The sequence below is a fragment of the Passer montanus genome, unplaced genomic scaffold (genome assembly GCF_014805655.1).
Source record: "Passer montanus isolate IOZ18808 unplaced genomic scaffold, ASM1480565v1 scaffold2, whole genome shotgun sequence".
NCBI lineage: Eukaryota > Metazoa > Chordata > Aves > Passeriformes > Passeridae > Passer > Passer montanus.
The window spans coordinates 615,734-640,627 of NW_024366591.1; the positions used below are offsets into that span (position 1 = coordinate 615,734).

General features: G+C 43.7%; 1 protein-coding gene and 1 long non-coding RNA gene across 2 annotated transcripts in view; one reads left to right on the forward strand and one right to left on the reverse strand.

The window, feature by feature from the left end:
* The window catches only part of SWAP70 (switching B cell complex subunit SWAP70), a 36,436-nt gene extending 21,254 nt beyond the window's left edge, over positions 1-15,182 (reverse strand). Inside the window, exons 1-3 of the mRNA XM_039706941.1 lie at positions 15,062-15,182; positions 6,148-6,288; positions 1,063-1,236 (exon numbers count right to left, since the gene is read on the reverse strand). Coding sequence (XP_039562875.1) covers positions 1,063-1,236; positions 6,148-6,180 — 207 coding nt within the window. The 5' untranslated portion in view covers positions 6,181-6,288; positions 15,062-15,182. The remainder of the gene's footprint in view (positions 1-1,062; positions 1,237-6,147; positions 6,289-15,061) is intronic.
* Positions 15,183-15,184: 2 nt separating this feature from the next.
* On the forward strand, positions 15,185-23,446 carry LOC120501137. Its single transcript, XR_005627231.1, has 3 exons — positions 15,185-15,277; positions 16,364-16,415; positions 22,688-23,446. It is a non-coding gene; the product is annotated as an uncharacterized LOC120501137 (long non-coding RNA).
* Positions 23,447-24,894: the final 1,448 nt, after the last annotated feature.

Genomic DNA, 24,894 nt, shown 5'->3' on the forward strand with positions numbered 1-24,894 from the left:
GGAACACAGCATTCCAGGTAGGGCCCTGGCATGGGCCAGTCTGGCAAAACCAGAAATGTGCAGAATGAAAGTGTCCTGCTAAAAAGTGAGTGAGAAAGCAAAACTGAGGAGTTTTTTTTTTATAGGAGAGCTATCTGTACTTGAGGGTTGGGCACAACACGCTGCTAAAAAGTGAGTGAGAAAGTAAAACTGAGGAGTTTTTTTTTTTTATAGGAGAGCTATCTGTACTTGAGGGTTGGGCACAACACCTTGGAGTCCAACAGTTATGATGTTAGTGGCACGTTAATCAGACTGTTTTGATCCCTGGCTGTTCAACAACTTGCACATATTTATTATTCCATCCTCCAGTGCTGAACTGCAAACCACTGGGATTTGCATACACAGTTTTGCAAGGGATTATTTATGCTGACAGTTCTGCTTCCTTCCCCACCCATCCCAAAGGGGAAAACAGTGGAGATACCAAAATCTTGCTTTAGGGTTAAAATACCTATTTGAGTGCTGCCAATACTTGTTCACAAACTGAAAGTATAAAGAGATCTCTCTGGTATTTTTCCTTCAGACAATTCAAGCAAGAGTGTTCAGGGACTGGCTGGTCTTATCAGAAACAGACACCATCAGAAAATTTTGTACTGTCCTTTCCATCAGGAGGGTGACATGAAGGTGTCTTGCAAGATAACAGAAGAGTCATCTTGCAAGTCACAGTAACACAGAACAGATGAGGGCATTTTTTTTTCAGAATCACATAGACCTTGTAAAATTGTAACCACCTCTAAGCAAGTGCAGTGATTAAAGATCACACCCATGTTTATCCTGTTTAGTCCAGGCTGTTTAATTGACAGACACAGAGAGCTATCAATATCTCAAGTATCCTGTGGAAATCCCCATATATGCACCCTGGAAGACACAGAAATGCATCTGAGGCCTTACAATACTAAAAGAGGGGAATAAAAATTTTAAATTAAACAATATTTCCTCTTAAATCTCTAGAGTACCACACTTAACACAGTTCAACTGAGACATTCGGCAAACTGGTATTAAAGACCTTAAGTTTTTGTTCCTTACCTCCTCAGGTACAATGATTAAAGGGTATTTGTCCTCTGACAAGAAGTTAAAAATAACCCACACTTTAAATGCATCTTCATCACTAATCAGCAAAGGACTTTTAGAGAGGTTCTTTTTAGCACAGAGAGTCCAGCACATCCTGTTGAATTCAACTTTGTCAAAGTTCCCTTGAACCTAAAGAGAAGAAATGGAAGAACAACAAAGAAATTGATATGCACAAATGGCACAGAATAGCAGATAAACAATGTTTGTCAGGTTTCATCATACAAAAAGCAGCAAGAAAATTGTAATTTGCATGGAACACCAAAGCCCAAAAAAGAGCACTGTAACAACCTGGTCTGACTTCCTGCATGGGGTAAAATAAGGAATTCCTCCTAGCAAAACTGACTTCCAACCCCCAATTTCTGGTTGAGTTAATTACACTCTGACTCCATGGAAAGGAGGTTACAGTGAACTCTGTGTTTCCTCTACCACATCAGCTTCCAAACCATCTCCACAACTTAGTTCCAGCTGCCCTCCTTTTGCACTGACTTACTGAGATTTTATATAGCAAATTTGGAAACCAGCATAGCCAAATCCACATGTGGATATGCTAAAAGCAATACTGAAGCAGCAGCTGGGAAGGACCTTCAGTGTGTTTTGTACTTCACATTACTCAAACTAACTCTTGAAGAGTATTCATAAATATGGAATAATTTTTTCCTCCAATGCTAAACCACTTGAAATTTTTGCTTTCCCTTGGGTTTGCAAACCTTCACCTCACCGATACAAAAATTCCTCTTGTTTTCACTATCTTTTATCATATCTAGCACCCGCATCTACAGATCTGTGAATTATTAATATAGGCAAGACCTCTAATTTACTGTTCTATTTTTAAACCCTTGTTTAAGTTACACATTAAACCTATTTATTATCTCCCCATAACTTAGCAATGCTATTTCTTTACCAATGTGTTACTGATTAAGGCATGTTTGGCACTGTAATGGAAGCCCCTTTGAGATTTTGGAAGACACATCTAAGGAACAGGTTCTTGTACCTCTTGTGGTGGTGAGACCAGTAATGGTCAATGATTTTTCTAATGGTAAGCCAAACCACAGATCTCAGGTGCTTGAAGAACACCAATGCAAACTGTCTGATTTCCTACCCAGTCTGGTGAGCAGTCAAATACAGTGACCACACCACACTGGCCCAGTCAGTGACAGACATGGGAAGTTGATGAATTGATGTGGGTGGAGGGGAAAAAGAGCGGGAAAAAGATAAAAAAAGAAAAACAGAAGTAAACAAGAAACCAACCTGATGACAAGAACAGTCTCCAGGCATAAGAGTGAGACTATCAACAAAAATCATAGACTTTGCATGCTTGCAGAGGCCATCCATGTGAGTGGAGATGCAAGAGGCTACAGCTGTCCTTTGAATGAGGTGGCAAATGTAGGAGCCAGAGCTGCTCCAGCCACAAGTTCAGCATTTGTCTTGTTTGCACAAGAAACACAGATTCTGAATAAAACACTGACTGAATGAACAAACACCCTCTGGACAAAGGGCTGGAAGTCAGGATTCCTTCTTCATTCTATTCATCAGCACTTCACTCCTTGGCTACTCTTGCCTATGCTTTTTCTGTGTCCTCTCCACCTTGCCCAATGAACCAGGACTTCTTTCCTAAAAGTGCTTTTCCCACCCTGACAGTGAGGAGTTCCACCTTGGAAATGTCCTGGTGGTGCATGGGTCGTGCTACCACAGCAAAGCAGGACTGCAGTCCCTCAGACACTCCTGCCAAAGCCCAGTCACCTGCAGCACGTCCCTGCCACCAGGACTGTGCAGGAGGTTTCAGAACCATTTTACCACAGGGGAAGAGGTCCCACAGTGCCAGCAATCCCACTTTAGACATGTAAGCAATTTTTTCTGAATCTAGACTTGGTTCTGAAATGGACTTTGGGGGCCCACGTGTCATCCAGAACAGAGACACTGTTTAGGAATTATTCAGGACAATAATTACATCAGCACTTGAACCCTGGCTCTCCAAAATAACAGTTCCAAAAATATAACAAGCATTGGTACTGTAACTTGCATTCATGAAGTTGCCTGGAAGATGAGATAACCTGAGGTTTGAACAATGTCCTTCTTTGTCTCTCCCCACCAGGAATCTTCCCTGCTCTAAATAAGGCCTCCTGTAAAATACCACCACTGCCTTCACTGAAAGAGAAACATTTCCAATTGGTATTTAAAGGTAGACACTGTAAATAACAGAACATGCTAAAATATAGTTAAGGAACCAAGTAAAAAAAATTATGAAGACAACTATATTGCCAAATCACAGCTCCCTCCAGAGACATTTACAGAACAAGACAGATTTTGTTTCTGATGCAAGATAACTCTAGATACATCTATCTGCTGAGTAACAAGATGCATAACACTGGAAATCATCAATCAGACAATACTAATTATTCAAATAATTTATTGAAATTACCTATGTGGATAAAGGAAATTAGTCGTAGCAAATGTATCTCACTTAGCTACCTTGTCTTTGTACACAATTGTCCCTTTCTTGATGATTCACTGGTTCTATATAAGGAAGCTTTATTGGTAAATCAGCACACAAAAAAAACAAGTTACAACTGCATTTAAGAGTACAGCACAAGTTATTTCCAAAGGTTACAAAGTCCTCTCAATAAAATTCTAAATCACAGCTATATAACTATTTTAAAAGAAATTTAAGAAATCGTTCATAAAATATTTATTAATATCTTAAAGCAAAATATCTTAAGATCAAAAAACCTTTTTTGAGCCAGTGGCTCTTCTTGAATCAATTAATTCAATGTAAGATGCAGGACTGGAAATTGAGAGAACTTCCTGTGTATCTAGGGTATAAAGCATCAGTCCTCCTTTAGTAGCTGTGCTTACTAGAATATACTAACAGCAATTTTTCTACAATCACCCCATCTAAAATAACAGATTACGCCTTGGAAAAATAAAGAAGGAGTTTCTTGTTTGCTTTTTTTTGTTTGTTTGTTTTAAACAAAGGAGACACGCAATGAATCAGTGACTTCATCCCACTGCATGTTGTCTTTTGGCACTGATGTAAACTCATCTCTAAAAGAAGTCACAGACAAGATTTTTCCTGTTCAAAAAGATAGCCTTCTGTCCAAACAACTTCACTACTTTTCTTATTTACAAGCATTTAGTCAAGATCAAATAACATCAAGCTATAGATAATTTAATCCTCTTCCTTAACACTTTAATCTTTTAAAGTTAACTGATGATATGGATATATCAAGCAATCACTGGAAGCCAGACCAGTATATGAATAAAACAAAACAAGGAATTATACATAGTCATGCTCTTCCCTTTCACACCTACTTACTTACATAGCCAGGTCTGTCATTTTAATATAAAAGTGTTACTTAAATGCCATTTTGCTCTTCATTTCCATAATTGTTCTCCCTAGAAACACCCTTTAACAATAAAGCATTTTTACCTTTGAAAAAGCCATACATATCTCTTTTGGGTTTTCTTTACTTAATGACTTGCTACTGTCTACAAAGAGTATTAACCCACTGTGGTTCAGCCTCTCCCACTGTAATGCTTTCATCAAAATAAATTAAGGCCTTTTCTTTTTTCACATAATTTGGAAAAAAAGACTGCTTGGTCTCCACAGGATCTCAGATAGCCAAGATGAAGCAAAAAGGCTATAACAACTTCTTAGGGACATAGCAGGATTCTTCAGCATCAAACAATCAAGACAATAATGAGGTACTTTTATGTGCATAAAAGGCCAACAACTCCCACACATCAAACAGGACACTCTTGGGTGTCTCTCATACTCGTTGGATGGGAGAGAAACACAGACTGGAGAGGCAGAGAAGCTGATAAACTAGATAGAAGCTGATAAGATAGATAGAAGCTGCCAGACTGCATTACATGTATCACATTTTCCATCACTATTAAATGAAGGAGCAGAAATCAGCAAATGGGGCTGAAGAGTTTGCATCATCTGGAATTGCTGCACCAGACTTCATGGCAGTATATCAGTTCAGGACTTCTTCACATAACAAAAGAGAGCAAACAACTCTGTATCTCTGCAGCCACAACATCAAAGTCTGAGGGTTTCTGGGCCTGGCCCTCAAGTGTACTAAAAATCAGTGGTGTTGAAGCTGATGTTTCCACTATCACATGAGCTGCTTTTGCTGTCTAGCCCAGTACATGAACAGAAGACAGAAAAAAAGCAGGAAGATCATTGTTTGGGGCTTCCTAACTTTCCAACACAGTGATTAGAGGAGAGGAGAGGAGAGCCCTGCTGGCTTTCCAGAGTTTCTCCTGAAACAAGGCACAACAGAAGACTGAAAAATGCTCAGACATGAAAGGAAAGAACTTTCAAGACAAAACTTCACAACATGCCCTAATGTCACCCACTGTAACTCTCTGTAACTCATTAAAACATTGAAGATATTTTTACCATTTCTGTTTGCAAAGGAGTCTGTGACTATATTTTGTTATAGCTGCAGTACAAAGTGGGACAACCTACAGCTCCCAGACACTTTCAGATAAATTCAAGCTGAGGTGCTTTGTTGTCACAGCACATGTCACAGTTGAGATGGCCACAATACCCAGAGTATCTCCATACAATTTCAGAAGGCTTCAAGCCTCTGCCCTTCTTGTCCTCCAGCCCAACCTTTCATACCCCTCATGTTGATGCACTGCACCCGTGTGCCCTCTGCTCCCTTTGGGGTTGGTCAGTAACACCTCAGCTCCCCATGGCTCGTGACCTTCAACACTGCTCACTCCCCATCCCCACAAACTGTGTGCCTATATGTTATTAATATGAGCACAGTTCTGCATGAGCACAGCTTAGGCAACGGCCAGATGTAAAAGGAAATACAAACCAAGGACAGAAGATGTAGAGAGCAGTGCACCCTTCCAGTTTTAGGCACAGGCTCTCCAGAGTAGCCACACTGTGAGGACCCCACAGACACATTCCCAACCAATGTCTTCACACCAGCAGCAGCCTCCTTCAGGCACAGGTACCAAAAAGACACTCTAACAACAAAAGCTGATACAAGAAAGCACAGAACATGAGAAGTCAAAACTTACCTTTTCCAAGATGAATTTGTTTAGATAAGGCATGTAACCCTGATTGGAAACTGGTCCTTCGTCATCGTCCCTGAAGTGCTCTTCCAAGGCCACTGGATCATGGGGAACGTTTAACACTGTGCACAAGTTGTGAGAAAGGACCTAAGGACAGAAGAGAAACCAGTGACACTGCTGTCAGCCTTAACCATGGTGTGTTCCCTCCAGAGCAGACCTGTGACTCCAAAACCATGTGCAAAGTGACACTTTGATGTCACCACAAGTTCTGCCCCACAAAGTTCTGCAAAACATAACTAAAAAAATCCTGATTTGATGGTTTCAGAGAGTTGATTGTTACAGAAGCAATGTGAACACAGAGAGATCCAGCCCCAGAGAGCTACAAATGCAGCTACACAAGCTCCCCTTTGTACATATATCCCCATGCAGCTGAAAACCAGGAGAGGCATTCAGGAACACCAAAATAATATTTGCAGAGTGAAGTCAGATAGCTATCAAAACAACCACAAACACCTAGCCTTTGAAATTATAAATATTTATTTCTACTGAAAATGAGTAACAAAGAAAACAACTCAATACATAGTTTTAGTTTACAAAGAAAAGACTATTCAGATTAAAGCATGAACTATGGATTTTTCTCATCTGCTTGCTTTTGGGCTGCTTCTCAACATTGACCCCATGTTTCAGTTGGCAAAGGAAAGTAATGTTACAGAAAGAGGAAGGGTTTAGGTGTGCTTCTCAAATTTTTATTTTAAAAAGCTATTTGCATGAAGTATGTCACGAACTTGACAACCACTAACACTCATGTCTGTTCTTGAGAAATGACCTTCAAGAAGAGACTACACACTTGACTAATTTTAAGGAAGTACTGAATTACTAAAAACTAACTAGCCAGCACATCTCAACTTCTTCAGCTGAGCTTTGCAAATACAGACCAACACCTCATTACCAACAGGAAGGCAAAGCCTGGGTAGGAGTGACTCCTGTGCCACCAGCACTTCTCAAAAAACAGCAAAACAGTTTAAAAACCCATCCCTTCCTCTGGGTGTTCACACTGTCTGGGGTCAGGTCACACCTGTAACAGGCTGCCCACATTACCCCTTGGCAGGATGCAGAGCTGAGCCTCTGAAGATTGTGTACCACCAACATGAACTGGGTTAAGGATTTAGTATTACACGCCCTGCCACAGTTTGCGTGGAAAAAAATGTTAAAAAGGCAAAAAATACAGCTAAAAAAAAAATTACACAAAGGTAAAACAGATCACATCTTTTCAAAAGGTATGCTGCCAGTGCTTTTTATTTTTTTTAAATCAACAACTACATGGGACAAAGTGCAACTGAATTTTGTGGTTTTTATACAGAATTTTAAAAAACAGACCAAAATGATGCAAAGAGAAAACAGGAAAAAAAAAAAAACAAAAAAAGTGCAGAAAACTTATAAGCATGTCTATTTAGGTGGATAGACATGAAAGATGGTCAAAGATGAAGTAGTTGTAAAAGAAGAAGTGAAAGTCTGAAGTTGTCAAAGCCTAGGAAATCAAACCAAAGCTACACACTTAAAATGTCTGGGCTTTCCCCCACCCACCTACCCCCAAGAAAAAAGAAAATGTACATTCACCATTCTGATGCATGATAAGGAAACAGCAGAATCTCTGTGTTAGCTAGCAGAAAATATTACAAAGATCGTTTGAGATGTATATTCAGTTCAGAGACATTTCCATGAGAAATACATATTTTCACAGATGTATGCTAACACTAAGGCATTAGTGCTAATAAGGTCTAGAAATTCATGAAGAGTTAAACCACAGCATCAGTCATAGCACAACAAAAGCTGCACTTCCCAAAGCAGCAAAAGAGCATTTACAAGTTACCACATTTCACACCACTATCAACAGTATATTTCACTTCAAACCATCCTTGTCTCTAACCAGATCAAGTATTTGAGTTCACGTGATTTACATGTGGGGTTGGGGGAATGTAATATCATGTGTGTTTCCCCTTCTACTTAAGGCTTCTGCTGTTATTTATAGAAGCCTGAGGGATTATTGAATTTCTGAGAGAGAGAGAGATGATCACTGTTTTCCAACCACACTGGAGTTGCTAATACTATAACTTAAAAAATACTCAGTTAATACAAATATTCTCAAAGCATGACTGATTTCAGCTTACTACCAAAGTAAATGAAAAAGTCTTGATAAAATACTTTCTTATCATGTGCTTTCTACATATTTGTCTTCTCCTTTTTTTGGTGTTCTTGCTGCGCTTGGGCTGTCAGAAACCTAGGTGCTTTCCACACCAAGTGACCCAACTTACCAGGAAAGAATTCCACTTTCAATGATTTTCTAAGATCTGCCTTATCTGTGATCTCTCCGGTGCCCAGTGCTCTCTTTTCATAACTCAGGAAATTCCTTGGCGCCTGCCAAAGCCTGCCGCTCTCGAACGCGGCCAAGCGCCAGCTCAATTCTTCACGTGCAGGGTAAGCAAGAAAAACTCTGCCCTGAGGTCTCGTTTGGTTTGGTTTTGCTCTCTCAAATCACACTATCCAGACCAGAAGATACTCTATGTTAATTAACAACTAAAAAAAAAAAACCCAACAAGTAGCTGAGCACTAGACTAACTGGGGTACAAAAGAATCACCTTGCCTTGCAGAAGCTACACCAGCCATGAGGAAGTTTTGCAGCAGTCAGGATTATTCCCCCAGTGCCCACAGGGTTGCCAGGCAGCTTTCTCCTTCCTCATTTGTCATGCTCTGGATGCCACGTTGAACAATTTACCTTCATGCCAAAACCAACTCCTGCCCCAGCCCTCATCTCTGCTGCAGCACATGGGCACAGTGGGGGTCCCCAAATTGGGGTCTGAGACAGCACAGGCAGCCTGCAGGGGTTCACAACACCAATGCACTCCAGGTACAACAACTCCTTCACTTCCAAGGAAAAGTTCTGTAAGAAAGATGCCTCGTAGCATCCCATCTTTCCCTGGGAACACTGAAGGTGCTCTGCTCCGAATAGAAACACAAGCAAGCTGAACACCAAAGGTCATCACAGACTTTGGATTTACTTTATTTATGCTGCTTCATGCTGCTTTATCTTCAGGTCTACTCTGCCAGAGCTGCTCCTCTCTTGAGTTCCCATTTTCCAAAACTTTCAGCACGTGTTGAATTGTTACCATCTGAGTAGTTTCATTTAACCATGTCCCATAAAAATGATCTGCATTTCTACAGGGAGAGGGAGGATCTGTAAACTACTTACTGCTCAGTGACAAAAATTTGGCCCAGATGACAGTGGGAGCATTACCAGGGCAGACTAATCCTGCAGCAGCTATTGTCAGCTTCTTGGTAATTTTCTCTTTTTCTTTTCCATCTTTCAGGGGGGTCTTCCCACTCCCCGTCTCTTTTTCAGATTTGAAAATGTTGGCATCCCAGATCCCGACAGCTCCATTCAGTGGCTTCGTGTGAATTCTTTCCAAGACATTCTTGGCTCATCTCTCCCTAACATCCATGTCAGCAGCCAGCCAGCCAGCCAAAATAAGGCTACTCACAAGCCCTTTCCCTTTTTCTTTTATGACCAGTGTTAAAAGTAGCATCATATAGCCCTTGTCACAAGCACCAGGTCTTTTCATCCAGGGCACACCATACGTACACCATATCCTGCATCATCACACCCCCAAGGTCCAGCTTCCTTACACTCAGGTAGCACAAATCCCGTCTGCAACCTCATTATTTAACATCAGGGTTACTGCAGCAGCCTCTTTCCCAGCTGGATAAGGGTATTCCAGCCCAGCCTCCACCAGCCCAGGCTCCTGACACTTGTGCCCTTTGCCCACATCAGCTCCCATTCCTTCATTCGCTCCTTTCACCCCTGGGCACTTGCACACCCCTCATCACTATTTTCAATAACCTTACCCTTCCTTTTGCCTTCATTATCTGCACAATCCCCCCGGGCCTCCAGTCACATCCAGGTGTCAGCCTGCATCTGCCCAGGTAGCCAAGGGAACTGCCTTTCTGTCCTGGGGCTCCCAGCCCTTAGGAAGAGCTCTTTGTAAACATACTCCATGTACTGCACCTTTCTTTGACATCTGCCCTGAAACCAGTTGAGCAAACAGAATCACAGAATCCATCAGGCTGAAAAAGACCTCTGAGATCATCAAGCCCACCCTACAACTGAACACCACCATGCCAACCAGACCAACCATGTCCAGCCTTTCCTTAAGCACCTCCAGGGACTCCATCACCTCCCTGGACAGCCCATTCCAACATCTCATCAGCCCCCCTTTGAAAATATTTTTCCTAATGTCCAACCTGAACCTCTCCTGTGGTGCAGCTTAAGCTTTTGTTCTCTTGCTGATTGCCTGGAAGAAGAGACCTATCCCCACCTGGCTACAAGCTCTCTTCAGGCAGTTGTGGGGTGGTAAGATCACTGTTGAGCCTTCTTTTCTCCAGGCTACACACCCCCAGCTCCCTCAGCTGCTCCTCACAGGACCTGTGCTCGAGACACCTCACCACCTTTGCTGCCCCTCTCTGGACTTGCTCCAGCACCTCAATTTCCTTCCTAAACTGAGGGGCCCACAACTGGACACAGCACTTGACGTGTAGCCTCACCAGTGCCCAGTACAGGGGACAATCCCTGCCCTGGTGCTGCTGGCCACATTATTGCTGATCCAGGCCAGGATGCCACTGGCTGCCTTGGCCACCTGGGCACAGGCTGGCTCAAGGTTAAACAGGCTGCTGATCCACTGGGAGCTGCTCCTCTCATGACAGCCTCCTGGCCCTGTCATTTCCTCAAGCTCCCTGTTTTAGTCTACAGGCTGCCTGGGCTTTCCTGGCACAACAGCATCCCTCCCTCACGCCTCACTGACAGCACTGCTCATGGTGCTAATACAGACACTGTGAGCCCCACTGACAGCCCCAGAGCAGGACCTGTCCCCCACTGTGAGTCACAGTGACTAATTTCCTACTGCCCTGCATGGCTGCACAAAGCCGATTGTCCGGACAGGGTCCTGCCCACTCAGCGCAGGCTCCCACCCCTGCCCCTGCCTCACTGCATTGTTCAAGGTCTTCCTCTGTGGTCAGACCATCCCTCTCACCCCTGATTACACCATTCTTCCTCTTCCCACAGGCCACCAACTTCTCATCTAGGCGAAAAGCAAAGCAAAGGCAAGAGGTATGACAAGCCTGTAACACCCCAGATATGGGAACAGACCCGTATGAATTTCCTAAGCCTGACAAGTAGTTTTGGTCACCCAAAGTTATAATTCAGGCCTGAGTGAGATGTGCACATGTGGCTCACCATGCACATTCTGCAGACAGCACCCAGGAGTCCAAGACCCCAAGATTTAAAAAATAATTATAATTCAGGCCTGAGTGAGACAGTATTTGCACATGTGGCTCACCATGCACATTCTGCAGACAGCACCCAGGAGTCCAAGACCCCAAGATTTAAAAAATACACCCCAATGCAGCATGGAAAACAAGAACACCAAAATAAATCCTAAGCAGAGACAAATCACAAAGCAACAAGTGGAAGAGACAAAAATGCCTAATCAGAGACAAGTCACAAAGCAACAAGTGGAAGAGTTTCCAGAGCGGGTGTAAAAACTAATTGATGGATTTTTCCAAGATACACACACTGCAAGCAATTTTCCTGGCTGTCAAGTGGAACCATATGTAAAACTACAGTGTTTCTAGATCCAGTTAAAAATTGGATTTAATGCTGGTACCCTTACAGAAACTTCAAAAACAAGTTAATTTTAAAATTGCAGGTTGTAAGAAAGATTAAATTGAATCTAAGTGTAGGAAAGGAAGCAATTTGGATGTAGCTCGTGCTGGAATCACAGCAGCAGCTGTAACTGTGTACACAGAACTTACACCTGAGCCTTGCTGTATCAGTGTTTGAACGTGCCAAAAAACACACTGGCAAAACAATGGCTGTGTCCAGCTTTAAAGCTGTAATTTAAGAACAGAATACACAAATGTTTCTGCTGATGTAGAAAAAGAGACTAAGAGCTGCAGCCAGCATACCAGTAGAACTTCTGAAGACTACCAGTTGACAAAACAGTAGAAAAACCCAAACAAACAAACCAATCAATGCATACTGTAAGCAGACAATAATCAAAATTACACCAAGGACTGATTTGACTGTCTCCTCTCTCAACAGCTCAGAACATATACAAAAGATACAAATGGGTTAAAGACATCTCATAACATCCTTATTATTCCAAGCAAGTCCCATTTTTGCCCTCAAGCATTTGCTGTTTCTCCGGACTACAAAACAGACCAAACTGACTCACCTCCATCCATCTGCTCTAGATCTACTGAAAACAAATGTGTGATGCAAACACTTCGCAGTAGGGCCTCAATTGCAGAACACACACATATTTATTTTTCTCATAGTATTTAAGTTAATTATTTATTTTTATGGAAGGATCAAAAGTCACTTCTAGGCAGAGTAACTAAAAATCACTTCCTTTAACAACCAAATATATTAGCCTTAGGAACTTCCCTGCAATGTGATGGCACCACCTTATACTGGATCACACAAACCAAGGACACATGGCCAGTAGGTTTTCTTACTGAGAAGGGAAGAGTTCAGCAGGTTACCACATTGCCATTCTCACAAAACAAAAAGGTTTTTATCAGTTTTAAAAACAGCCATTCCACTCAATTATTAAGCATATTTTTCTAATGTCACAGATCTCTACTAACCTGTTGCTCTCCAAGCATCATCAGCACTCTATTTTACAGGAGTGCTGTATCTTCCTCATGATGATGAGAAACACTTCATTGGGAAATACCTTCTAAGGACAACACAGTCCTATCTCTGTCATACAGGAACTTCTCTTTTGCTGTCCTGTCTGCCCTTTTTAACCATGTGGGGCTACTGCCACCCTGCACACCTTTTCTCCCCAGCAGGACCATTCAGTTTGACACCATATTCAGCATTTGCCACAAAAAGTCTATGTAAGAACACCCTCTACTCCCTCCTGAAAACTAATTCTTGGTGGCCACAGGAGAAGGTGGCAACCTCATTTCAGACTTGTTTCTGCACTGCCAGATCCTCAACCTGACGCTTCCCACAGGAGCCTTTCTGTCACACACAGAACTGCACAAACACACAAAACCCTGCATTTTTTGATGGCACTGTACCAGCCCACCAGCACACTGGCAGCTTCTTCGGCCATTTCATTCAGCCCAGAACCTGAGTGTAGGAATGCGCCCTTTGCTGACGGAGTGACAAAATTATATTTTGTCTCCTTAAAAAGGAAAAAAAAACCTCAGTAGTTTCTCTCGTCCATTAGGTAAAAAGACACCTCATAGGACCTTAGGGACTTCACCTCAAACTTATGGATAGCCAATTACACAGAAGCCAAAAAGTCCTGCCTAAGCAATTTACTAGAAAAAGAAGACAACAAAGGAACTAATCACTTTTGTGAGGTGTTTCACCAGGAGCACGAGCCTCTTACACTTAGCTCGGTTTTTCTCTGAGCTTTGTTATTATTATTTGTAAAGAGCTTTGTTATTTTGCCTTTTATTAAAACTTTTCTGTTTCCAAGACTGCCACAGAAGCCATCCTGCTGATTTTATACTATCTGAAGTAGCTGAGCTATCTCGAGTGTGATAGGGATCTCCGAGAGCTTATAAGACCTGGCTCGAAGAGACCATTGTATCACCTCACCCCCACGTGAGGTTCTGCACTGGCCTGCACGATGACATCTGCAGACATGCTCAGGTGAGTGCATGGAGCACACCAGGTGCGGTAGGCAGCATGACAGGAAAACAGGATTCCTATAAAAAGCAGGATGATTTTTTAAAAAAGCTTCTCTGCAACCTGTTTCAGTTTGTCCTGCAAGGCTGGAAGACAAAGGCTCACTTTCATTGACACCCCCTGTGAAAAACCCTGGACATGCACACATTTTCAGCTCGAGTTCACAGCCAGGTCTGGCGTCTGGCCCGAATCCTGCCCCGCAGCCACTTCTGGCCGAGCCCGGCCCTATCTCACAGCCCCATCACCCCAGCAGAAGAAAAGGAGAAGAGGAACAGGCTGCTTGCAGCACGCTGCCAGGTCCGGACCCTCATTACATAATGCTAAAAATAAAGTCCACGAGCGAGCAGCCACGCTTGGAAACAGCGCCCACAGCACGGCCACCGTCGCTGGTGGAGTTAATCCCACAAAAGGCACAAACCTCGGCCCATTGCTGCTGCCCACGCAGCCCCAGCACCCAGCACAAGGGCCCACAGTCTCGAATGTCAACAGGTGTTGCGTTCTTATTCAAAATATTTATTTAGCCAGATTCCTGCTATTATTCCCAGGCCAAGACGGTCCCATAAAGCAGGGCCAAGACGGGACTGGATTCAGCGAGCTGCCTGAGAGCTCTTTTAAGAGCACAAACACTACTTCAGCGTATAAGCTAAGGAAAGAATGGCACAGTTGGAGCCTCTTGACTAATTCTCCTGTTTATATCCAAATAAGAGGGCACTGTGGAACCTCTCTCTCCCCTTGGCAAGCTGTGAATTTCACTTGGACGCAGCCAAGCCCTATAGATGGGACCTTGTGGCTACCCCACAAAAGATTTTGGCCAGAAAGGGTAGCAAGGACATGTGGTTGAAAGCGGACCAGAAGCACAACAAGGGTTTGTGCGCTGACATCTCGGGGAGGACGGAGCGGAATGAAAATCAGCCTGCCCGGGCTCCAGGACGGGTCCCCGCGGGACGGAGGTGGCGGGGGCCCGCAGGGACAGCGATGCCGAGGGACGAACGCTGGGGAGAACGCGATTTACAGCGCCGGGAGAGCCCCGAAAGCGAGCACCCGTGTGCCCCAGAGCCGGGGGCCGCGGGCGGGTCCCAGCCCGCGCCCCGTGCCCGCGGTGCCAGCGCTCGGCGCGGACCGGCCCCTCGCACCCCACCGGGCTGGCCGCCCCCCGCTTGCCTTGAGCTGGGACTTGGAGACCTTCCCGCTGCGGTCGAGGTCGAGGGCGGTGAAGGCGTGCCAGATGGACTTGAGCAGCTCCTCCTTGAGCCCCACCCCGGCCCGGCCCCGCTGGCACCGCCCCGGCGGCCGCGCAACGCGGCGGGCCCGGGCCGCGCCCTCACCGCCCCTCAGCGCGTCCTTCTGCGGCCTGCCCGGCGTCCTCTCCTGCCGCAGGTCTGCCTTTTATTCTTATTAGGAAATGCACACGGTTAAATGGACAAGTGCTCGATCTTGTCCCTTTCAGTTTGTTTCTGATGGCTCGCTGTAACGTGGGTGGATAAATTGACGTTTGTCGCTTTAGTGTTCTTCAGCACAGTGAAGACGCTGTTCAGGGTTTTCACCTCAGATGAGATAGTAAATAAAACAGACTTTTCGTTGTGATGTGGTACTGGATAGACAAAATAAGCACTACGTGGTAATACAGGCTGTTGTGAATATATTAGTGAGCCTTATACTGACAGACTTATTCTGTCTTTCCAAATAATTCCCCCCTAGAAAATTGTGAGTTTTCAAGAACAGGAACACAGCTGAGTCTGTGAATGGAGTTTATGAAAGTGTCAGGTCCAATGTTCCCAGCAGGATAAGTAAGGAGAGCAGCTTTCCTCTTGGAATTTTTCTGCCCCAAAAACAGCTTGGAAGGAAGGCTGCACACAGGTGGAGAGAGTGTAGTGCAATCCCAATGCAGGGGGAGAGCTAAAAAACCTCCTGCTCCACTGCCTCCAGGGCAGAACCCAGACAAAATGTGATCAAGAGGAAGGAATTGTGTTGTTGGAAGGTGGTTTTGAGAGTCGTTGGGTGTTTGGTGTAGTTTTTTTGTGCTCAGTCTTCTTTAATGCTGTGGGTTGGCAATAAGCACTGGTGAGGGCAGCAGCTGTGAAGGAACATCAACAGAGATTATTAAAACAAAATCAATTTCTGCATAATTTCTTCTGCATGTTGTAGGAAAAGAAAATTATTGTTTATGATGAATGCGCTGTGATCTCAGTGGTCTTTTTTCCACGTGTGAGTCCCTGTTTTTTGGCTAAGTGGTGTGTTGGTTGGTCTACTTAGCCAAAAATACCTCTTCAGACCGGCTTTGGGGAGAGAAATGGAATGGCCTCTTTGTACCTCTTGATGGATGCCTTCAGCATTTCAGTCTGAACAGCAAATACCATAAATCATGTCAGCAACACAGCCAGGATCCAAACCCCAAATGCACTGAAGCCCTAGGCCCAAACAGGAGCCATGCACTGAGGGCATCTCTGTGTGCTTATTTTGCAGAAAAGGACAATGGGGGAGAAGAAGTGAGGGATGATGGACGTGGTCTTAGAAGGTACAAAACTCTCTAACACTTGCTGACTGGCAGAGGATGAGAAATAGGACTCCTGCATGCACTATTTCCTGCAATTGATAGAAAAATTCACACTTTTCTGTCTCTCTGTAACCCACATACATTGCTCTGAACACTGGGACTGTCATTCACAGATCACAGCCCATGATCACTTGAAGGTTTTATTTTCACGGATTTCACACAGAACCATTAGGATCCCAAGCTCAAGACACATAATAAACATCAGGGGGAAAAAATAGGTTTTGCCCAATTTTAGTCTTCAGTCAATTACATCATTGGAACAAAAATAGCACTCAAAGTGTTCTGGCAGTACAGTTTGACAACTCTTTTGTACCAGGTGGTGCTGATTTATTGTGATTCCAGTAAAAAGGCACTCAGATTCTGAAGTGTCACTTAAAATACCATTTATTGCAGCCAGCATTCTAATGGAGAGAACAGTGTAGATAACCTTACATTCCTTCAGGAACCCTGGGCTGCCCAGCATCAACCAGGTGTGCAGCACGTCACACAGATCCTGCCCATGGAAAATTTACACCATTTTGGTCATTCAGGCTATTACAGCATTTTTGTACAAGGAGATAACCGTGTACATTTTTTCTATGGCCAACATAAAACATGTTCACACCAGAACCCTTTGCTGCCATTTTTAGACAAAGCACAGGGCATGCAGGGGTTGTCATTGCAGGTACCACATAGGACCTGCCCAAAAAAATCCTGTGGGACAATCAGCCAGGGAAATTTGTCCCCTGTGGGCCTGGAGGCTGGGCTGGACAGACAGCACAGCTCAGCACAAGCTCAGCACAAGCTGGGAAGTCACAGGCCTGACTTGCATGGACCACTGATCCTCTGGGTACAGGAGCAGGGCAGGTGAGCAGACAGCAAAGCCCACTGTAGGAAGTCATTCTAATTCTCATAGGTGATAAATCATAAGATTGGTTTTCTGTATGTGATGGAGGCTAGAATCATCCACAGATTTTTATTCTTTAGGGATGTTATAGTCTCCAAGTAGCACAGTGAGTTCCCAAACAGTCTGCCTTATTCACTGAGCATATCCTATCAGCCTTTTTCCCCTGCTTTTTCCTAACCTTTTGCTCCATAATTTATTCAGGACTTTGGAATCCACAAATAATTGTTTATGCTCTTTCCTCAAGATGGATACTCTGAACTACATGATTAACATATAAAATTATTTTGATAAAATTCCCTAATGAATCTGATTTGCTAACATTACAGTTGCTGTTATTGCCAGAAACATCTGCCATCATAAAATACATTGGCATGTCTCCAATTAGAAGACAGCTATTCCACTTTAGAAGGAAAGAGACAACTTTTATACATGCAGATATGTTGCTAGCTGAGCACCCACAAGGTCACCAGCAAACACAGAAGACCCTTCCTAAAGTGCATTAAAATATAGTTAGATTCTGTGAAAAGTCACTAAAGAAAAGCAATTAATGTAGTTCACACATTAATCTTCTAATGGCAGAGACTTAATATCTGCTTTGAACAGAGTTCAGTGATTTTTTGGCAGTTTGAATTTTTGGTAAAAAACAATAGAGTGGAAAAACAAAATCCAAACTAAATGCTTCACAAATTGTAAAAAACAATGAAATCCCACCACACCCACACATCTAAAAACCAACCAACCAACAACAAAAAAAACCAACCAATCAAACAAACAAACAAAAATCTTCCAGAAAACAACCCACTAAAACCCTGTGTGCTGCTTTTCATTTTCTCTTCATTCTTTTTGCTGGCTTCTGTTACTCCTGATTTAAATGACATGCTAAAATCCTTTGCCAGAACAGGATTTGTTTTCCACTCAGAATATAAATAGTCCCATTCAGGTCACTAGGTTAGCAGCCCATACTTAAATGTTTCATTAAAATGAGTGGTTTATAAAGTCTCAGCTGCTCCAGCACTTGGTAGGTTAATCAAGAGGATACTTAGAAGTTGTGCATAAACCTAGCACATTATTTAATATAGCCATACTCATATTTAAATCCTCAGTGTTTTTATGGGATTGAACAAACTGAGAAAAAACAATTTAAGTGAAGATTATATTCAGGCAAATTTACTGTGGAATGAAACCTTTGTTTTTTATGCTTACCCAAAATAGCTTTAACAAAGTTACAGGACTAACTGCATCCACACCCAAAGTGCGAGTTATTTTAAGGAACCCTTCTATTTTGATATGCTAATCTGGATCTTTGCTTATCAAAGACTTTACAATCTGAACCTTTGCAAATAAGATTGACATGTACTCCACTAACCATTAATTAACAGCAATCACACTTATCCAAGAAACCCTTGATAGCACTACATAAACTCTAAATTGCTTTCCTGGTACAAAAGCAAGTTCTGATGCAACTTCACATACTTCTGCTTTTCCTGAAAGTTATCTGAGAGCTCAGCAACTTCATTTAAAGTCTGTGCTTATTGTAATTTTGTTTCCTCACCACAGTTAAAAACATGACTGAGGGGAGGGAAGACTGGCTCGGTCTCACAGAGTGACTCACAGATTCAGGAAGGAGCTTTAGTTAGACCCTGCTGAGGCTCAGCCTTGAGGGGTCAATCACTTTTCTCTTGGTCCTCTTTGCAGAAACTTAATTACTCCTTGTTAGCCAAATAATAAGTATTTGTCAGGGAAGTTCTAACCAGAGGAAAGATTACGCACTTGAACCGTTACTAATTTTGTTTTATGCCACTGAGTCAGTTAAACTGACATCAAGGAAAGAATTCCGGCACTTCAGTTCCCTGCTCATTGTTAGCCCAGGGAAAATCTTCCCAGCCTTGGCTAGAACAGTCATTTTCATTCTCCACAGGAAAACGAAATGGAAGCAAACAGAAATTGAAGACCGTTAAGGCAACTTTGCAGCAAACTGTGTTTCCAATGTCTGCCACTTCACAGCAATGTTTCAGGAGAAAATAAAACTGAGGCAAATGCTGGGGTTTATTATCTATGTGTTAGTTTCTGAATAGACTACTCCTGCCATAGAATATCTCAAGGAAACATTGGGGGAGAGTGTAAAAAGCAGTAAGTATATTTGACATAATAGCATGACCCAATCCTCAAGCCATATGAGGATTTTGTCTTTTCTGTTATTTTAAAACACTTCAGTAGTTTTAGGTGAAACAGCAAGCAGCATTAGATGCTGAATCAGAATGCCAGTTTAGTCTCCCCTAGAAAAATAAAAAAAAAAAGGGAAGAATTTTCCATTCACTTCCAAGACTTTCAGAGTCATCTTTAAAGAGATTACAGCAAGGCATACCTATTTCACTATAGTTTTCTATTTATACACATGTGCCCAATACATGCATTTTTATTTAAACTTCAGAAAACAAACATAATGTAGGGGTAAAACATCAGGTTACCTTTCAGTTCCTCCCTGGTAACACACTTCTTACTCTACACTTTCAGCTGATAAGGTATTTCTCACCAAGTTACAGGATTCACCACAGAGAACAAAATACCACAGACACCTTACCTGCAGAGAGGAAGAGGAGATTCAATCCCATGTGTGCTGCAGTACCCATCTTATGGGGTGGAAACTGGAAAGAGAAATAACCAGTGGAAAAAGCCATTTAAGCAGGGTTAATGTAGAAGAAAGTCAGTCAAAATCAAGGAATCTTCAATGTTGGAAAAGACCTCCAGTATCATTGGGCACTCTTGTTAACCCAGCACTGCCATGTTCACCACTAAACCATTTCCCCCAGTGCCACATCCACATATTTTTTGACTTCCAGGGATGGTGCTTCCACCACTTCCTTGGACAGCCTGTTCCAATGCCTAATAACCTTTTCAGTGAAGCAATTTTTGCTGATGTCCCATCTAAACCTCTCCTGGAGCAGCTTGAGGTCGTTTCCTGTTGTCCTGTTGCTGTTACCTGGGGGAAGAGGCTGATCCCCACCTGGATGCAGCCTCCTTTTCAGCAGTTGCAGAGAACAACCAGGTCCTCCCTGAGCCTCTTTTTCTCCAGGCTAAACACCCCCAGCTCCCTCAGCTGCTGCTCACAGGTCTGGACACAGCACTGGAGTGAGGCCTCACCAGTGCCCGGCACAGGGGATAATCACTGCCCTGGCTCTGCTGGCCACCTGTTTATGACACAAAGCAGGATGCCCTTGGCCTTCTTGGCCACCTAGACCCACTCTGGCTTGTGTTCAGCCACTGTGGACCAGCACCCAGCTCCTGTTCCCCTGAGCAGCTTTCAGCCACTCTGCCCACAGCGCTGCCCGGGGTGGCTGTGACCCAAGAGCAGGACCTGTCACTTCGCCTTGTTGAACCTCATACAGTGGCCTTGGCCCATCAATCCAGCCTGGACTCCTACAGGATCAGAAGGAGTTTAAAATCCCATGTGCTAAGGTATGGATCAAATATATGGGGAGACTCTGCCCTGAATCTAAGTAGATGAGAATGAAAAGAGGCAAGAGGAAAGAGCTGCAGAGGCAGAAACATCACCTGAGGCTGGTGAGACTGCTAAAGGTTGGGAATAGCAGGTGTTTCTCCTGTCCCCCCATCCCTATCCTGTGAAACACCTTGCCTAAAATACTTTCATTAGTGGTGCTTTCTGCTGTCTGTAAATCAATAGATGAACAAGATCTCCATCAGGATGCAGGCTGAACACGTAGAATCTTCCTGTGTATAAATTCAGCAACAGCATCAGGTTTTATGTCCATTAGCTCCCTTGTCTGGCAGCATCTGAGGAATACACAGGAGGTCATTAATCAGAGTCAGGCCACTTAGTCTGCTTTCATCTTGACTCAAAGAGAAATCAGTTTAGACCAGCATGATAATTCAGATGTCATGCTAAATGCTCATATTGTGTATTGTAAGGGAGTTAAATGACAGGCAAAAGGAAGATCTTTGAAGCCAATGCTTCAGCTTTTTCAAGACTATCCAGAATCTCAAGTTCATTTTTAGGCGTGTACAAGCTCAGATCTCTGAGCGACGTGTTAAACAATAATAAATTGCTTCCTGTTTAATTAGGCCCAGCAATATTCTCTCCTCGGGGCACCTCCCTTTCCCCTAGCCAATCCCATTATACTCTGGGAAGATAGACTCTCCATCCAGTTCCAGCTCTCAGACAGAAGCTGTTTCCTGAGTGCTGTCCTGCCCAGTTTCCTCCTGCTTTCTCTTGCCGTGTTTCTGGAGCAGAGAGCCTTCACTCGGCTCAGCAGCTCCCTCGAGGGATCCAGGCTTCACTGGAGGAAGGGAGGGCTCAGCAGGGCTCAGCCCTGATCTGACTCCACTGGCCATGTTTAGACCCGGCTCCCCAAGCCCAGTTACAGCAGGGATGTTTGCAGGCAGCACACACAGGGGTTTATTAAACACCTGCACACGTCACACCCCAAACCACATACACAGACACACGGTGAGGGTGCCCTTTCCAAGCCTACACAACCAAAGGGGGATGGGGATGGACAAATGAAAACACTCTTACCTGAGCTACTGCTGGCAAGAGTGCTGAGTCACTGCTGCAGAACAAGACAATGCCTTCTAACAATCAGGGTTGAGTGTCATACCAGCACACAGACACTTCAAAGACAAAATTCAATGCACAGTTAACAGTTTTGTCCAGCAGGTGTTGCTGGAGACTACAAAACACATTCAGGCAAGGTCCAGCTGGCCAGCTTTTGGGAGGGTGTGAAACACATGGTGCTCCCGTGCCCCAGGTCAGCAAGGACAGGTGCCTAAGTATACTTCTATTCATGAAACTTTTCAGTGTTATAAAGTAATGCAAGTTGTGACATTGAAATCCTACTTTGGAATATACAAGCAGTGCCTAACTCCATTTCTAAGTGGAGGGAAAACTTGTCTGTGACTTCCAAAATAAGCCGATTTGACAGTAAGATTTCAGGTTCTAGATTTTAGTAATTCAGATCTATTCCAGCTGATAGGGCAACAGGATACTTGGAAACTGAAAAATGAATCCAATAAAAACTAGAAAAAACCCCTAGACAACTGCTGTGTAGGGGTTACAAAAAAGAAGACCAAAAAACAATACAAAAATGTTTGACCTCCAATTGTATTTTGATAATAATGGCATAAACAGAATTTCATGTAGTACTTGAACACCAGCTGTGATTCAATATTTTTTAAGTATACCATTTATGATTCAATTCAATGGTTTAGCCTGCAAGCCCATCAGTATTTCTACAGACAATGGAAAGGTTTGAATTGCAAGATGAATTATCCAAACAGTGAATCAGTCCTTGATACTTGAAAATAATTTTTCTGTGTTGTGTCGTTACAGGCAACTGAGTCTGTAGGAGCTTTAGTCCATCACACCACCCACTGTTTGGCCAGAAGATGTAGAAAGACTGAGCAAGACCAAGCAGGTGGTGTTGTCCAGTAATGCATCATTAGAAGATGGAGAAGACAGAGGAGCAGACGAATATCTAGAGGAGGTGGGGGTATGAAATACCTGCTTTCAAGTATTTTTACATTCACTTTGAGTTCTTCATGAAGTCCTGTAGTCTGATGAAAAAAAGTTAAGCTTGGGAAATTTCAGCCAGATGAATTCAGGAGAAATATGGTTAAACATTAAATGTAGCTATTTTGAAGAACACATTTTCCACCCAACTCTAATGCTTGCTTCTTAAGTTCAGCTGCAGCTTTCCTCTCCAAGTGCTGAAGCTCATCCTGTTACACCATGCTTGGTTGAATCTCAGCTAATACCCAACTCTACATTTTTGTGAGAGGTGAGAAGCTCCTCCTTCCACCTGCAAAGGGCAACTACAGATAAGTTCTGCTCAACTACAGATAAGTTTGGCCCAAGTCTTCTTTTTTGAAATAATTTGTAAGCTGCCAAAAAAAATTTCTGTAAGATTGTTTCTATTAAAAAAAGAAACCCCCTTCAATGTCAGTAAAAATAGATACCACTTCTTACTGAGTAAACATCTGAATCATGAATCACTGGATGCTGAGAATATTCATGGGAAGCATTAACACACACTTCCCAAATTCTCTGCTCCTTCCCACTAGCCATTGATGCAGCCAGGATTCACTGCCTCACCAGCTGCATCAGAAAGGCTCATGAAAACTCGAGATAAAATTCTGTGATTCCTACTATAAACTACTTTAGAAATCTGAAACACCTTTTTAAATACTGTCCTTGGCACACAGGGAAAAGTTAAAACATCTAAAGTCACTTCAGTCCTATGGTTTAAGCAGGGCACCCCTTCAATGGCACACAAAACCTGTGACCAGCCCTAGAACAGACCCACAGAATTTTTTAGGTGGAAAATACCCTTAAGGTCATGGAATCCAACTGTTAACCCAGCTCTTCTGAGTCCACCACTCAACCATGTCCCTAAGTGCCACATTCACACAGCTTTTAAATAACCCCAGGGGTGGTGACACCACCCACCACTTCCCTGGGCAGCCTGTTCAAATGCTTGACAACTGTTTCAGTGAAGAAATGGCTCCTGATATCCCATCTAAACCCTCCCTGGCACAACTTGAGGCTGTTTCCTCTTGTCCTATCTCTTGTTACTTGGGAAAAGAAGCCGACACCCACGTGGCTATTGTCTCTCTTCAGGCAGTTGTAGAGAGTGGTAAGGTCCCGCCAGATCCTCCTTTTCTCCAGGCTAAAAACTCCCAGCTCTCTCAACTGCTCTTCACAGGCCTCTCCCGACCCTTCCCCAGCTCTGTTGCCCTCTCTGGACTCTCTCCAATCCCTCAATGTCTGTCTTGCAGTGAGGGGTCCAGACACAGCACTCGAGGTGTGGCCTCACCAGTGCCCAGCACAGAGGACAATCCCTGCCCTGCTCCCGCCAGACTCACTATTGCTGATCCAGGCCAGGATGCCACTGGCCACCTTGGCCACTTGGCTTCAGCCTGTGTTGCAGCACTCCCAGGTCCTTTTCCTGGCCTTTTTCCAGCCACTTCTTCCCCACCTGCAGCACTGCCTGGGGTTGTTGTGGCCCAGGGGAAGGATCTGGCACTTGGCCTTGTTGGACCTCCTGCAGCTGTGTCCTCAGCCCATTGATCCAGCCTACCCAGAGCCCTCTGCAGAGCCTTTCTGCCCTCCAACAGATCATCGCTCCTGCACACCTTGGTGTCACACTGAAGGAGCCTTCTGTCCTCTCGCCCAGGTCATTGACAAAGACATTACACAGGACTGGCCCCACTCTGACCCCTGAGGAACAGCACTGGTGACTGGCCTCCTGCAGGATACAGCTCCATCACCACCTCCCTGGGCCCAGTAATCCAGGCCATTCTTTCCCCAGCCACCAGCACAGCTCTCCAAGCCCCCAGCACAGCTTGTTTGCACAGCAATGCTTCTACTGATGGTACAGGCCTCTAAAAATGGGGGATGAGAACTGTACACAGAACTGTAATAGGTATAACAACTTCTTTACACTGTAGAGACAGAAAGGCTTAAGTTCACTGACCACGCACCACCTGGTATTTCTGACTGCTTAGAAGTATGCTTAAAGGTCTCACTTAAGGTAGATG